The following is a 15,548-nucleotide window of genomic DNA, read 5'->3' on the forward strand; positions in this document are numbered from 1 at the left end:
TAGATTAGAAAAATACTTAGAGATTTACTAATCATAATTGGAATTGGCAGACCTAAAAGAAATCATTTTAAGGAGTACATATGCTCTTCAAAATTAGGGGTAGTTAGTTAATTCTTAATTTTACCACCTACGTTCCTAATATAATCTTCATAACTACTTGGATTCAGATTTTATTTTGATTCATTGTCTAATGACTACATATTTTTTGTCTTACATTAATTTCAAACTTATTGAAGAAGCTATTTTTGACATCAAAGACTGTTTTGTATTAGCACACAACTTGTTCTCTAAAATATATATTTGTATGAAAGACATATGTCTTTGTTTAAATTAAAACCAGTTTAACTCCATATTCATACAGAGATAGAAGAACTGACATTCATTCAACAAGATATCCAGTGAACCTATGTTATGTGTAAGGTATTAGGAGGAATTAAAAATGAGAATCAAATTGTTCTCCCTCCCAAAAAAATGAATGAGATCAGTTCACAACAGAGAAGTTTTTGAAAATCAGAAACTACATTGTCCATTTATATGTCAACAAAACATAAAATTCAAATACAGTTGATTACATACTTCATAAATATAAAAGACTAAAAAAATAAGAAATGAGATATTAAAAAGCCTAGTCTCAGAAAAAGAAATCAAGCAAGCCATCAATGAAATGCCAAAAAAGGGAAAAAAAGAGATTGGTAAGCCCTTCTCTAATATAATCAAAGGCACATGTTTGCAATGTAGACACAATAGAAATTTTCTCGGTACATTATTTGACATAATTTTTTAAAAGCTAACAATAGCAGTGAGACAAAGAAACAGTAAAAATATTAATATTGCCAGAGGAGACAAAATCATCCCCATTGGCAGTTGACATGACATGTTATACTTGGTAAAACCAAAAATATCAGTGACGAAACTGAAAACAAATAGCTGCAGCAAGAGAGCAGGGTACAAAATACATTTAATCCAGAGAAATGATAAACATTTCTATACAGCATGAAGATAAACCAGGAAGAAAATGTAAGAGGAGTTCCATCTAAAATAAATACAAAATAATATATATCTTTGCGTTAGTCTGCCAAGGCAGACATGCACACATACGCAATGTAAGATACAGAAATAATTCGCGTCAGATTGTTTTTTCAACATGTTTAATTGTGCTAAGTCTCTTTACTCTTTGTTATAAGTGATAGCTCTTTAGGAGGAAGAAGAGGGAAAGATATATGAAGAAATGTGGGTGATCATGTAAAAATAAAATTTTATTGAAAAACAAAAATAGTTTTATGCTGTCAGAATTGACTAAGTATTTCCATCTCATGACTTCCTTTACATTTGTTTACTTAAGAATCCTGCCCTTTACTCATAATTGTCACGTTGCATGGGCTTAATAAATGTTTGTCTTATCAGATCCTTCCTTGTCACCATCTTAGTTAGGGCCTTCTTACCCCCAAAGTGAAGTATCGAAATAATCTGCCGGCCAGGCTCCATTACTTCATTTTTCAATGAGGCCTCTGTCTCTGAAGTTGGAGAACCAAGGACAAGTACCTCCAGTAAGACACTGAGCAAGTCACTTCCCCTCCAAAGTCCTGTTTCTCCTACTGCTATCACCTCTGTATAACAAAAAAACTTAGTCTGTCCCTTCTGTTTGAAACTTCTCAGTGGTTTTCTTTTGTCTACCACATAAATCCTGTAGTTTAATCTTTTCCTCACTCTGCCATAGCCCTCTTTTCCAGCCTTACTTCATACACCTATCATCAGTGTGCCCTCCATGCAGGCCAAAGTAGAATGTTCGCTAGCTCCGGATGTGCCTCATGTTTTCCATTCCCACGCATTCCCTAGGCCTAATTGACTTCTGCTCCCATATCTACCTGTTAAAAACATACCCAAATCTGTAAGACCCAGGTCAAATATAGCATTCTCCACCATGAAATCTTCCCTGATTTAAAAATGATCTTTCTTCACTTTACAGCAAGCATTTTCTATTTTATACAGTTATGTTCTCCTCTTTTTTCAGTTACATGCATATATGTTACGTTGGACAGGGATAAAGTGCTGCACCTGAAGTCAGGAAGAGGCATCTTCCTCAGTTCAAATGCAACCTCAGACACTAGCTATATGACCCTAGACAAATCACTTAACCCTGTTTGACTCAGTTTCCTCATCTGCAAAAATGAACTAGCGAGGGAAATGGCAGTATCTTTGCCAAGAAAAGGACCCCAAATAGAGTCACACAGAGTCACACACATCTGAAACACAACTGAATGGCAAATGTTACACTCTTCTGTTAGATTGTAAGCTTCATGAGAGTAAGGGTTATACTTCACCTTCCTTAGAACCTGGTATCATTCTTTACATAGTAGAGATGATAATAGTAAATGTGAAATTGTAAGGCACTTAATGATTTATTAGAATTTCACCTTTAAACATTCTCAATAATGTCGATTTACATTGTCTTTCTAGGTATGTAGATTAGGAGGAATCAAATATCTGGTTGACCTTTTGGATCACAGAGTTTTGGAAGTCCAGAAGAATGCTTGTGGGGCACTACGCAACCTTGTTTATGGAAAATCTACAGATGAAAATAAAATAGCCATGAAAAATGTTGGTGGGATACCTGCCCTGTTGCGATTGTTAAGAAAATCTATTGATGCAGAAATAAGGGAGCTTGTAACTGGTAGGTACGGAATATATAGATAGCTTTTTTTTTTCTTTACCCAAAGATCCTATTTCCCAGTCGTTGAAATGTGAAAACCTGCCATAAATAAGTCCAGCTTTCAGGCATTGTCAGGGAATTGAATAATTAAAAAATCAGACTGAATCTACAATAAAGTGGATTTAACAGTATAACTATGTGGAATGTAATATAATCTCTCTTTGATGATAAAGACATCGAGGTGGCACAGTGGATAGAATGCTGGAACCTGAAATTAGGAAGATCTGAATTCAAATGTGGCCTAAAACACTTACTAATTGTATGACCCTGGTGTTTCTTCATCTGTACAGTGGGAATAGCACTTAGTATTCAGGATTGTTGTGAGAATAAAATGAGATGTTTCTCAAGTGCTTTGCAAACCTTTAAGCACAAGATAAATCTTAGTCATTATCATCGTTTATATTTCAGAAGCCACACTGTCTCTGAATATTAACTGTTAGGTCAATAAACGTGGAAGTGTTGGTTAATAAAATGCCAGTTTACAAAGTAACATGTAAGCTATAAGTTATCGTATTTGTACCATACAAAAGAAACATGCAGTACATGAATAATATTTTGATTCTTTGGGTAATTTCAACTAATAATCAATAAGCATTTATTAAGTAAGGAAGTGCTGGGGATATGAAGAGACAAGACAATCTCTGCTCTTGAGGATCTCACACTCTCATTTGATCAAAATATTTGCAGAATATTTTTTTGGAAGGGTAGGAGAATAAAACTATCCTTTACCTGTTAAGAAAAGGGATGGAAAGACATAAATAGCTCATAGAGAGGGAAGCTCCTTCTACCAGTGCTGATCAGCACTTACTCTGCAGCTTGTCATCTTCGCAGATTGGCTGGAGCGCTGAGCGCGAATCGCCCCAGATTGCTCAGCCAGGGTGTGTCAGAGACTTTCTGCTTCCAGGCTGCAGTTATCTGTCTTTTAGGCCATCATTTCTTTCTGGCCAAACAAGAATGTTCAGCGTCCACTCCCGTGACCCGCCTTCTTCACTCTCCTTGCCTTTGCTCATGCATTTCCTGTCCCCAGCTGCTTCCTGCTCCCATCTTTGTCTCTTGAGAATATGTCCATTCCATAAGACTTGGTTCAGATGCCTCCTTCTCTATGGAACATTCCCTGATCTTCCCTCAACTGACGGCCATAGCAGGCCATTATTATCTGGTAGTAGGTCAAATTATCTGATAATTTAAGGACTTTTTGGAAAGCAAAAGCATGACAGATGTTTTTCATGTTCTTTCCTCATTTTGGGGGGAAAAAAAGATGATTTGTTTCTGCTTTTCTTTGCCTTGATTTGGGAGTTAGAAATAAATGATCTAACTGAGCATTCTTTCCTAGACTACTTCAGAGATGGATATATTATACCTCATTACCCACTGACTTGAAAGGGACCCTAATTTTGAAGTCTAGGGACTTAGAATACCTAAAACCTGTGCCTATTTTATTTATTAACATAATTAAAATTTCTATATGCTGTCTAACAGTTGAACATAGTTGAAAATTTATGTATGTTTAGGTGTGTGAACATTTACTGTCATTAGACCCAAGCCATTTTTTTTAAATTCAGTATTTAATATTTGATGACTGTGTTTAGCAAAATGAAAGCCTGGCTTTACACAAAGATATGATATTTCTGTACCAACATAAAGTACCATTCAACTATCCTCATACTCACTGCCTTTTAAGTTGGTATTGGGTATTTTACAAGAATATGGGAATATTTCAGGAACAACAAGTGAAAGCCCATTTAATGAAATACAATCCTTTATGTAACCATTGTTAATAAAAAATAACATCTAAATTGATGTCAGTATTATGAAAATTATTTTCAAAAGAAATTTAGCTTAGTTTTGAGTTAATATTTGGTTTTGGTCAACGATAATTTAATTTTACTTTTTATGTCTATGAATTGTGGGGGATTATTGGAGAATACAGTTATAATCTTTATTTCTTAAAAGTCATGCATTGTTAGTTGCTTTGTTTCTAAGACTGGAGTCTAGTTATAATTTGTGGTTTTGTTTTGGTTGTTTGTTTTGAAACATTTTAATGAAATCATAATGCATTATTTTGCACCAAGTTGTGGTTTTTTTAATTGTTGTTTTATATTTTTGTTACAATCAATAAGCTTACTAGAAATCACCCTTTCTGTCCTCAGGACTTAGAGATTAAATAAAGCTGATTCCCAATTTCTCTTGTAGGGAATTATCCAATGAAAAGAAGTGCTTAGATTTTGTTGTTCTTGCTGTTTTAGTTGTTTGGGAGTTTAAGTAAATTTTATAACAGGGTTAATTGGCATTCATAAAAGAAGGAAGGAAAGGACAATTGCTGTAATAGCATGTTATCAGGTACATTCATTTATTAATAAGGATTATTTACTATGCTAAACTTGCATCATTGAAGTTAGAAAAACATTAGAATATAACTTTGTTATATAAAACTATTCTTTGTCATGATTTTTTTTGTCATACTATTCTTACCTGTACATACATCTCCTATTAGGAAAACAGAATTTTTTGTAAATCAAAAATTATTAGGGAACATCCAAATTACTGATTTAGTTCACAAAGCCCCGGGAAGGCAACCTTCTTACTCACCATTAGTTTATTGGAGACAGTGACTTAGAAAGGCAGCTTGAGTTAGGAAGATAACACTATATAGTAAACTCCTGCTTAAATGTTTCAGGACTTTTAAGTGACTAAACCTGTACTAGTCTTCAGTGATGATTCTGGTCTGCAAGACACATATTCAAGGTCTTTTCAGTTTGGTAGAATCTGCCTATAAGCTTGTGTTCACCACTGGTACAGCTTTCAAAAACTTAAGGTCACATTTATGCCATGATGAGTCATTAGAGAACTAGTGAGGAAGTGGGCAAGCTAAGAATCACTTGGGATTAGAGTATGCTAATAGTTATTAGATAGTAAAATTTAATTTACCTTTTGATACTCTAAATATGAGATCCTTCCTTTTCCAAATACCAACAAGTGGACCTTTTTCTGGAGAAGCTGAATCTTACAAATCCAGATGTCCTTGCCAGAAGAAAAAAAGTTGCAGCTAAATGTCAAGGTGGTTCACAGGTTAATAAATTGGCTGCATTTTTTGATATTTGTTGTATTCTCAAAAGCTTCAAGCATTTTTATCATGGGACATTTCTTCATCACATATAACAAGAAATGTTTGTATTTGCAAGAGGACTGTTATGAAAATAATTGCAACTATACACCCACATCAGCTACATAAGATGACATAGTTGAGAATAATAAAAAGCTTAAGACCCTCTAAAGCAATTCAGCATATTCCCTGATGCTTGGCTGCTTCAGTGCAGAGGTGTGTGAAGTAGTTGAGGAAAGGGAGAAAATAACTGAAGAAAGTATGGTTCAAGAAAAAGAAAGAGAAATCAAAGACATAGATTATATAGAAGACCTCATGTCTTTTATGTCATATATCAATGAATACTTTCTTTTTTAAAAAAAGTGCTAAATATGGCAAGCACCAAACAACAAAAAGAATGAAATAGTCTCCATTTCAATGGACAGGAATATACTGGTGGATAATCTGATTATCAAGAAGTCAGCAGTTTGTGCAAATTCATAGTTAAAATCAGAATTTATAATCAAAAAGAAAAAATAATGAGATACATATGGCATACAACTATGTTTTAATTCTTAATTGTTTAAACAAGCTGTCAATATTAAAAAATTGGAACTTTACCACAGAAATGACATTAATATCAGTGAATTGAGACTGGTTTACAAAGGTTCAAGTAAAGTTGAACTGTTTTACCAAGGGGTCAAGTTTGGAAAGAAAGAAGAGTATAGCCAGTATAGGGGTGTATGACTTGGGAAAGTTATGGAGATCATTATGAGGGAAAAGAATAGGGTTGAGCACTTGCAAGGCAGTGGGAGAGGTGGAAAGAACACAAATTGTGATCAGATAAAAGAATTTCAGAATTCATGCACAGGCAAGTCATATACGTTTGTCAGTGATAGCAACATAAAGAGTTTGAACATCTCTGTGTGTAGCTGAGGTAGACTAAAATAGGTCATGGGGCTACATATATAGATATATATATGAAAACAGCTGAGTGAAAGGCCATAGAGAAGCTCTCTCTTCCCACATATATTCCAGCAGTGAAGTAAAAGGGGGATCAGATCAAATAATCAAGAAATCTAAAAAGAAGTGTCACCATACTTCTATATACCGCCTGGTACTGCAGAAAAAGCTGCCAAAAGCCAAGAGTACTGGGTGAGGGGTCTCACCTGTTATGTCAGCACTGACTCAGATGAAAAGCCAAAATTCTATAATAGTGTTATGACTGAGAATATCTGAAGATACAGAGAGGGGGAAAGGTGTTGCAGAAGATCACAGTATTGCCCTGACCCAATGGGGATTGGAGCAGAGTACAATAAGAAGAGAGAAACCCAGAGCTCCAATCAGGAACCTTTAAGTTTGTCTACATTCTGATCACAGAGACACTAAAGGGAAATGGAATCCATTGGCAAGAGCCAAGAAAATTGATATCAGGATGATTAAACAAGGGCTGACCTAAGAATTGATTTAGCCTACTCCAAGGACTAAATCCCAAATCAAAAACTCTTGCAGGGGACATTAGGAAAACACTGAATACTTTGAAGAAATATTATGTTCAAGTGGTACCTAAAAGCTAAACCTACAAGAAGAAAGTAACACTTGAAAAGCTACAGGCAGAGCCTCAGACAAAGAATGGATTGACTACAAGTACTATCAGAGTACCTGCAAAGAAATTAAGCAATAGATTTAAAGAATATATTTAAAAAGAGCTCTGGAGGGAAGAATTAGAAGAAAAATAAATAGCTTTGAATAAAAAGTGGAAACTTTAACCAAGCAACAGCTTCCCTGAAAATATTAATTATCAAATAGAACTCAGTAACTCCGTGAGACCATGAAAAATATTAAAATAGAATTAAAAGATTGCTATTGAAAACAACTGACCTGGGAAACAGGTCAAAGAGATACAATTTAGGAATGATCAGAAGGCTCCGTGAACACTGTAACCTTAAAAAAAAAAACAAAAACCTGGATATCCTATTTCAAAAGTCATACATAGAAAGTGGCTATATTTATTAGAACCAGAGTATAAAGTGAAAATAGACTCCACTTACTTCCTGAATGAAACCACCAAATGAAAACTCCTAGAAATGTCATAGACAAAATCCAGAGTTTCTAGGTCAAAGAATAAAACACTGACAGCCAGCAGAAATAGTTAAACTACCAAAGAACTACAGCCAGGAACACAAAACACTTGGAAGCAACTATATATATGTATAGAAAGAAAATCTTGGAATATGACCATTGAAAAGGTAAGCAAAAAAAGCTTACACTCAGCAATAACTTATCCTGGAAGACAGTGTAGTTCTACAAGGGGGAAAATGGACTTTTAATGATGGAAAGAAGATTTTGAACCACTGCTATTGAAAAGATCAGAGCTAAGTGTAAACTTTGAATTACAAGCATCAAGAGAAACCTAGAAAGGTAAATACATTTGAACAAAGAGAGTACATTAAGCCTTCTCGTAGATACCTTCTCATAGATAAAAAAAAAAAAGTATCACTTCAGAATTAAATAAGACAGGAATTCAGAGTGGTTTTATTCTGTCTCAGTAATCTGAAAAAGAAGAAAAGAGGGAAAGTGAAATACTATAGGAAAGAAATGAGGAGGTCTTGGTCACGTAAATGGATTTGCTTATCCATTCTTCTAACCTCTTCCATTTTATGAGTAAGTTTATCCCATTCACATTCACAATTCTGATAGTTAATTATTTCCTTCCATTCTTTTATCTTATACTTTTTATACTTTTGGGGGTCTCTTTGAAGAGGTGACGAGTGGATTCAAGATGATGACCTTTCTTTTGCTCCCAGGGGTCTTTCTTTAAGTCAGAATTTCCCTTTTCATAGGTTAGGTTTTGACCGGTGCCTCTTTTGTCACCATAAATTGTAAAGTCTTCCCTCTCCTGTTATTGGCATTAGTTGACATCTCTTCCTTTGGGTAAGGAAAGAGAGTAAGGGGGGGAGGCTTTTTGTTTAATCTTCAGTAAATTATCCTGAGTTGTCCTCCAAAGACTTGTATACTACGGTTTCACACCTACTCATCATGATTTTTTAAAAACTTAATCAGAAGATACTTGATACAGTAAGCACTGCATAAGATGTGTAGCTTCTTTCTTAAAACTGAAAATTAAAGTCCATGGGCCATGCGAATTTTATTAGGTCCTTTAACTACTAGTAAAATACATCGACAAAACAGTGTTTAATGCAGATCTGAATGGATCAATGTCTTCTGAATATATATTATTTACAACGTCATGTAGTGGATTGAGAGCATCAGAATTAGGAAATCCTGGAAAACTTGGATTCAAAATCTACCACTACTGAGTATCCTTGGTCAAGTCACTTAACTTTTTAAGTGCCCTAAGGCATTCCTAAGACGAAATTGCAGAGCAGGTATCAGTCTGCTTTGGTAAAGGAGGTTTCTGCAATGGAAGCTCCCTATACCAATTAAATAATAGTTCTGGTCATAAAAATACACATACATACCATAGTCAATTTTATTTTTATTATTTCATAACAGTTAGGAAATGAATACTTGTGTGAGAGTGATAACAAAGTCAATAGGATGCTAGATTTGGAGTTAATAATACCAGCGGTCAAATCCCATCTCTTAATATTTATTATCTCTGTAGCTGTCTGAATCTTCATTTTCTTTTCTGTAAAAAGCAGATAATCACAATGATAGTACCTGACAAGGTTTTATGAGGCTGGATGAAATGACATATGTTAATTGCTTTCTAAACTTTTCAAGATATATAATTATTATGGTTATTGTTATAATATTAGAAGAAAGAATAAAAATGAAAAAAGATCATACAATTGAAAAAACTCCAGTCTGACCTATATAAACAATTTATTGGTGGCCCCAAAGTGGAAAATGATTGGAAGAACATCAACACAGATTATAATCATTTCATACAGATTTAACCAATGTAAATCATTTGCCATAATAAGAAGACTAAGAGATTCTGAAAACCAGCTTAGTCAATGTAATCACCAAGCCAAGAGCAACATGTTTAGAATTTCATCTTGTTGCAAAGTGAAGTTGAACAGAACTAGGAGAATGCTGCACGCAGTAACAGCAGTATTGTTTGATGAAGACCTGTGAATGACTTAGCCAGTCTCAGCAATGCAAAGTGAAAGACAATCCCAAAGCACTAATAACACAGTGTACTATCTGCCCCCAGAGAAAGAATTGCTATTGTTTGAATGTAGATTGATGTAGGCTATTTTTCAATTTTTCTTTCATTCTTTTTCTTTCATTCAAGTCTTCTTGAATACAGAATGACTACTATGGAAATATTTTACATGATTACACATGCTTCACTTATATCTGAATGCTTAATGTCTCTGGGAGAGGGGAAGGATAAAAATTGGAACTCAAAACTTTAAAAACAACAAATGTTTTAAAATTATTTTAACATGTAGTGGGGGAAATAAATGTTTATATGTGTACATATAAATTTAATAAAAAATTTCTTCTTTTTTATAAAACTTTATGAAAAAGGGTAGGGGGAGGTTGTAAGCTGTATGGCTTTATTGAATAATGAAAATCAGTGATGGCAGGGGGACATTTACTGGAAAAATTAGACCCAACTAAAACAGTCATCACAGAGTCATTAAGGATGAAACTAAAAAGAAGTCAACAAGCAGGAAGAAAAATAATGATTCTTCAGCATTGTGACAGCAGAGACCCCTCTCAGTTTATCTCTAGTATCACAGGTCTGGATAAGCTTGGAGAGGAAGTAGAAATGGCAGGAAAAAGCAAGAAAAAGGAGCTTAAATGGACCTAATATACACAGAGGAAATTCATGCTGGAGGTGACATAATTATCACAAAAGGAAATTAAGAAAACTTAACTACTGACTCATATGCCTAATTTCCCATCTAAAATTTTTTTTCCCAAGAATAATTTACACACAAATTAGGAGTAGGAAGGCTTTTGCAAGTGATATTCTATAGAAGACATCTTAACCATCAGTTATCTGAAGGATGTAGAGAACACAAGATCCCATTATACTTTTTATTTATTGACTAAAAAAGCATTTGATTCAGTAGAGCAAAATGCTTGCAGCTCCCATGTATGTTTCAGAATTATTCAGGTTTCCTTGAAAAATAAAACAGAACTTTGTTTGACACTGTCACATCAAACATGCATAGAGAGGCCTGTACAGTCTCCAGAAGTGTTCAGTATTGTGTACAAGGGATTAGTGACCACTTGAAGGAGAGATTTCCCATAGATGATAAGCTTTTCCAAAAGTTCCCATTTACACATGACATGCTGATTGTATCAAGCCTCAGAACACTGCAAGGCTTTCTTAATGAGCTTGCTGATCAATTTAACAATTTTGGCACAACCATCCGTGGAGGAAAAACCATGTGAATAATGGCTATTGTCCAGATTATGATAAAAAAAAATTAACTTTAGAACTAGTTTGGTCCATTGTATATGTGTGTGTCTGTGTGTGTGTGTGTACACATATACATATATATATATGTGTGTATATATATACATATATATATTAGATAGATACGAATTTGACTATACAAGATGTCCCAAAACTCAATACCCTAAGCCTTTTGGAACAGTCTGGGAGCATGGAATGCACTTCAGAGTTTAGTCCCACCCACTCTTCCCAACCAAACTCCGAGAATCTTCTCTCGTGTCAATTATCCTAAGCTTTAATAGCTTATTCATTGTTTATAACTTGAAACTATTAAAAATAAAGGCGTCTAGATTGCACAGTGGATAGAGTGCTAGACCTAGAATCCGGAAAATCTGAGTTCCGATCTGACCTCAGACACTTGCTGTGTGACCCTAGACAAGTCATTTAATCTCTGTGTGCCTTAGTTTCCCCACTTGTAAAATCAGAATAATAATAGTACCTACCTCACAAGCTTTTTGTGAGAATCAATGAGATAATATTTTCCCCTCCTTAAAATTGCATTAAGATTGTACATATATATTTTACATCAGGCCTGCACCACTTGTAGCCCTCTAGCCGCTTCCTGCACATCAAAGGATTTTGAGCAGCTCTCAAAAAATGTAGAGGAAAATATCCTTTGTATGTAGAGGAAATCTTTTGGCAGACTGCAAGGGGCCCACAGGCCGTGTGGCCCTGTCTTTACATATACACATACATGTATATCTTTTAAAGACTCTGCAAATAATCGGTGATCAAGAACCGAGCAAGAGTCAAAAAACAGGCTTTGATCCTTGAAACACAGACCTTTCTTTCTGATGCTCCTTTCAGGGTTAGAGGCAGCAAGTCATGGAGCTCATGAATTGAAATTGTGGATCACCCAAAAGCCAGTGGCGAGGGCAATGGTGACCATGAGCATGTTAAGTAATTACAAAGGTGAATTGGGTTAAAGAATGTCATCAAAGGAAAATATGAGCAAAATAGAATGTGGGCTGGTTACATTGTGAAAGTTATGGATAATTCTGGACCTTTTAGTCAGTTGTGTTATGAATAAAGCTACTTGGAAAAGTGCACGTTCTATTTCGTATTTTCATCAAAGATGTCCTTTTATATATGCAATGAAGATTCTTATATGAAGTTGAAAGTATGGGGCTATGGTTATTGATTTTCTTTTTTGAAGAGTAATTCTATCCAAGATTCTCCCCTATTCTTTTGGATTTTCTCCTTGATATATCTTATAAAACAATCTGTTAATACTTTGGGTATTTCATTACCTTTCTCACAGATTTCTTTGATGTATATATGGTCCAGCCAGTGCTCCTGTTTTTATCTTAACTGCCATTTCACATATAAAGTTGGTGGTTTTGCTTTCATCATAATTAGGAATGTAGATTATTATAGAACTGATGACATGTGTTTTAATTTCCATTTATTTGTTTTTCTGCCAACCTTATTCCTGAATGCTTGGAGGACAATGTGTGTTTGTTGAATTTCAGTCTAACTTTTCTGTAGACTTGTCACCTCCTATTATCTTTCACCTTTTTGTGTAGCAGCTCTCATTTTTCATGTTCCTGCTCTTTAGTGATTACAAATTATAATGTACATTAGTATAGTGTTGCCCTTGACTTACACTTGGCAAAGAAGTCTTTGTCAAGTATTTATTTTCTGGTTGAAGTGATTTCAGGACTTTTTTGGGGGAATAGAACTCATTTTGGTGATTTTCCTATCTAAACTTTTCTGTCTAAACTTTTGTAGTTAATGTTGATAACTCTGCCTTTTCTACTTTTTTAACATTGGTGTGTTGTTTGAATAGGTTAGGGTAAAGCTGTGCAGCTGAGTCACTTTATCATTGTCATTTCTTTTATGACACAGATTTTGGCTTTTGCTCTAATGAGTTTGTAGTAAAGGAAGTTTTATTTGCCATAGTAGTGTTTAGTTAGTGTATTTGCAACTGGCAATGTAGAATGCTTCTGCAGTGAGATCATTAAGCTCAGAGAATTAAGATGTGTTGGGTTTTAAAGGATAGCTAGGAATTCAGCAGGTGACAGGACTTCTTACTCCTACTTCAAAAAAGAGACTTTTCCTGTGCTATAATTTTGCTAAAATATGTGATCCATTTCTGATCTTAATGATCTACAGATAAAATAGGGCTGTGCTGTTTATTATAAATGTTACAGTTTACCAGCTCCATAAAGCAAAGGGCTCCACTATTCTAAAATGACTTATTGGAAATTTTCTGGAGTCATGTGTGGGTATTCTTTGCTTATCAACTAACACCAAATTTTGCTGTGACCAAGTTTATGTTTTAGCAATGGTTTTGATATTTTAACATTTGCTTTAATTAAAATTTTATATTTCCAAGTCACAAATGCAGGTGGAAGTAAAACAAATAGTACATATATTTACCATGATGCTACTACTTAGAAGAGCCAGTATTCTCTGTTGCTATTTAATCATAACTCTCTACTCACTTACTTTAAGTCCCATTCATTGCATTAACAAATGTGAATTTTTCTTAACGAGAGAGAGAGAGAGAGAAAGAGAGAGAGAGCGCAAACACACATAAAGGATTCATTTCTGATTCCCTTTCACCCTGTGACTAGAAGGTCTAGTCTCTTTAGGTTTCTCTCTCTTTTTTTTTATTCTTGACCACCTCTGTTTAGTTCAAGACAGATCCTAGGACTTGTAGTTAGCCCCTTGTTATGATTTCCATTACTCACCTTATTGTACTAGTCACTAAATTTTTAAAAACAAGAATACATCTCTATTTGTATAATGGAAATAAGAGTTGTTCATTCACTACATAATATCTAGAAAATACTATTTATTATATAAAATATATATTTGTATATGATTTTTAAAATCCATATCCCTTCCACATGTTATCCCTTGGGATAACTATATAAATGAGAATCTATCTTTGGTAGTTGCAAGACAAGATTTCTGAAATGAAGGAGGGCTATTTTTACCTTCTCTTGGCTGTGTCCTGATTTATTTCATACTGTACTTCTCCAAAAAAAGAAAAAATTCTGATTTCCTTTATGGTCTGATTAATAGTCTTTCATCTTCAGTGATAGAAATAGCATTTTCTCTCTACTCCTAACTGACCCAGACAGTTCCTAAACACTTTTCCTTTTTCAAAGGATTCAAATGCTCTTTATTTCAAGACATTCAATAGATTGACTGACTGTGAAGTTCTCTTTATTCACCTTGTAGTAGTGTATTTGATCAGTTGGAATAGCAGTACTCTGAGCTCTGTTGAAGGCTTTCAGTACTCTAAAAACACCTTAGAATGAACTCATAGTGGCTGACTTACTTTGCAGAAGCCACTACTGCTTTGAATGATAAAGCTGTAAATTCTTACTGTCGTGTAAAAGAATGCTGATACAAAATACCATAAATCATTCACATATATTCAGTAAACAATTTTAGAGGGCCCGATTAGCCTCCTAAATGTCAGGGTGTGAACTGGACATGGGACAGGCTGGTCCAGCATGGCAGAACTTATTTTATACATTGTAATTTTTAAGCTTCAAAGATCATTGAAAGATGTTTAGATTTTTTTTAATACAGTTCTTTTTTTTTCTTTTAAGGAGTTCTCTGGAACTTGTCTTCATGTGATGCCGTAAAAATGACAATCATTCGAGATGCTCTGTCAACTTTAACAAGCACTGTGATAGTTCCACATTCTGGATGGAACAATTCTTCCTTTGATGAAGATCATAAAATTAAATTTCAGACTTCACTGGTTCTACGTAACACTACAGGTTGTCTGAGGTAAATTTCTGGTTACTTGTTGATAATTTACTTCATAATTGAAATCTGTATATCATTTATTTATCTCTTAGATTTGTTTTATTGTATTAATAAGGGTTTTTTATTTCACCATTCCTTTCTATTACAGAATTCAGACTAATAATGTTTTATTTTCACATTAGAAAAGTGTCAAATGCCAACTGGTGACGCAAAAAAAGTGCTACTATAAATAATTATTCTTTGTATTTTTTTTTACTACTTTTAGTGTCAAATTAATTCCCAAATTCCAATTTTTCATATAACTTACATTCATTTTTGCATTAAGTAAATGTGACAAATAAATCTGTAATCATAGGCAAAGAGATTTAATGAAGTAATGAATAGAGAGCTGACCTTAAAGTGAGAAATACCTGGGTTCAGGTGTAGCCTCTTAACACATACTAGCTTTGCTAACCATGGGCAATTCATTTAAGCTCTTAAATAAATGGTCTGCATAAATGGAAGGGGTTTCCACACTCAGAGTTCATAAAACTCAAAAATAACATGATGTATTTGAAAGAATAATAGATATAGAGTTCAAA

The 15,548-nt window shown here is 34.2% G+C and overlaps 1 protein-coding gene across 13 annotated transcripts in view; it reads left to right on the forward strand.

The window, feature by feature from the left end:
• The window catches only part of PKP4 (plakophilin 4), a 256,480-nt gene that overhangs the window by 218,443 nt on the left and 22,489 nt on the right, over positions 1-15,548 (forward strand). For all 13 annotated transcript variants that reach the window (XM_072612041.1, XM_072612044.1, XM_072612045.1 and 10 more), the window contains 2 exons: positions 2,458-2,671; positions 14,805-14,988. In XM_072612041.1, coding sequence (XP_072468142.1) covers positions 2,458-2,671; positions 14,805-14,988 — 398 coding nt within the window. The remainder of the gene's footprint in view (positions 1-2,457; positions 2,672-14,804; positions 14,989-15,548) is intronic.

This window comes from Notamacropus eugenii, chromosome 5 (genome assembly GCF_028372415.1).
Source record: "Notamacropus eugenii isolate mMacEug1 chromosome 5, mMacEug1.pri_v2, whole genome shotgun sequence".
In the NCBI taxonomy this organism is placed as follows: domain Eukaryota; kingdom Metazoa; phylum Chordata; class Mammalia; order Diprotodontia; family Macropodidae; genus Notamacropus; species Notamacropus eugenii.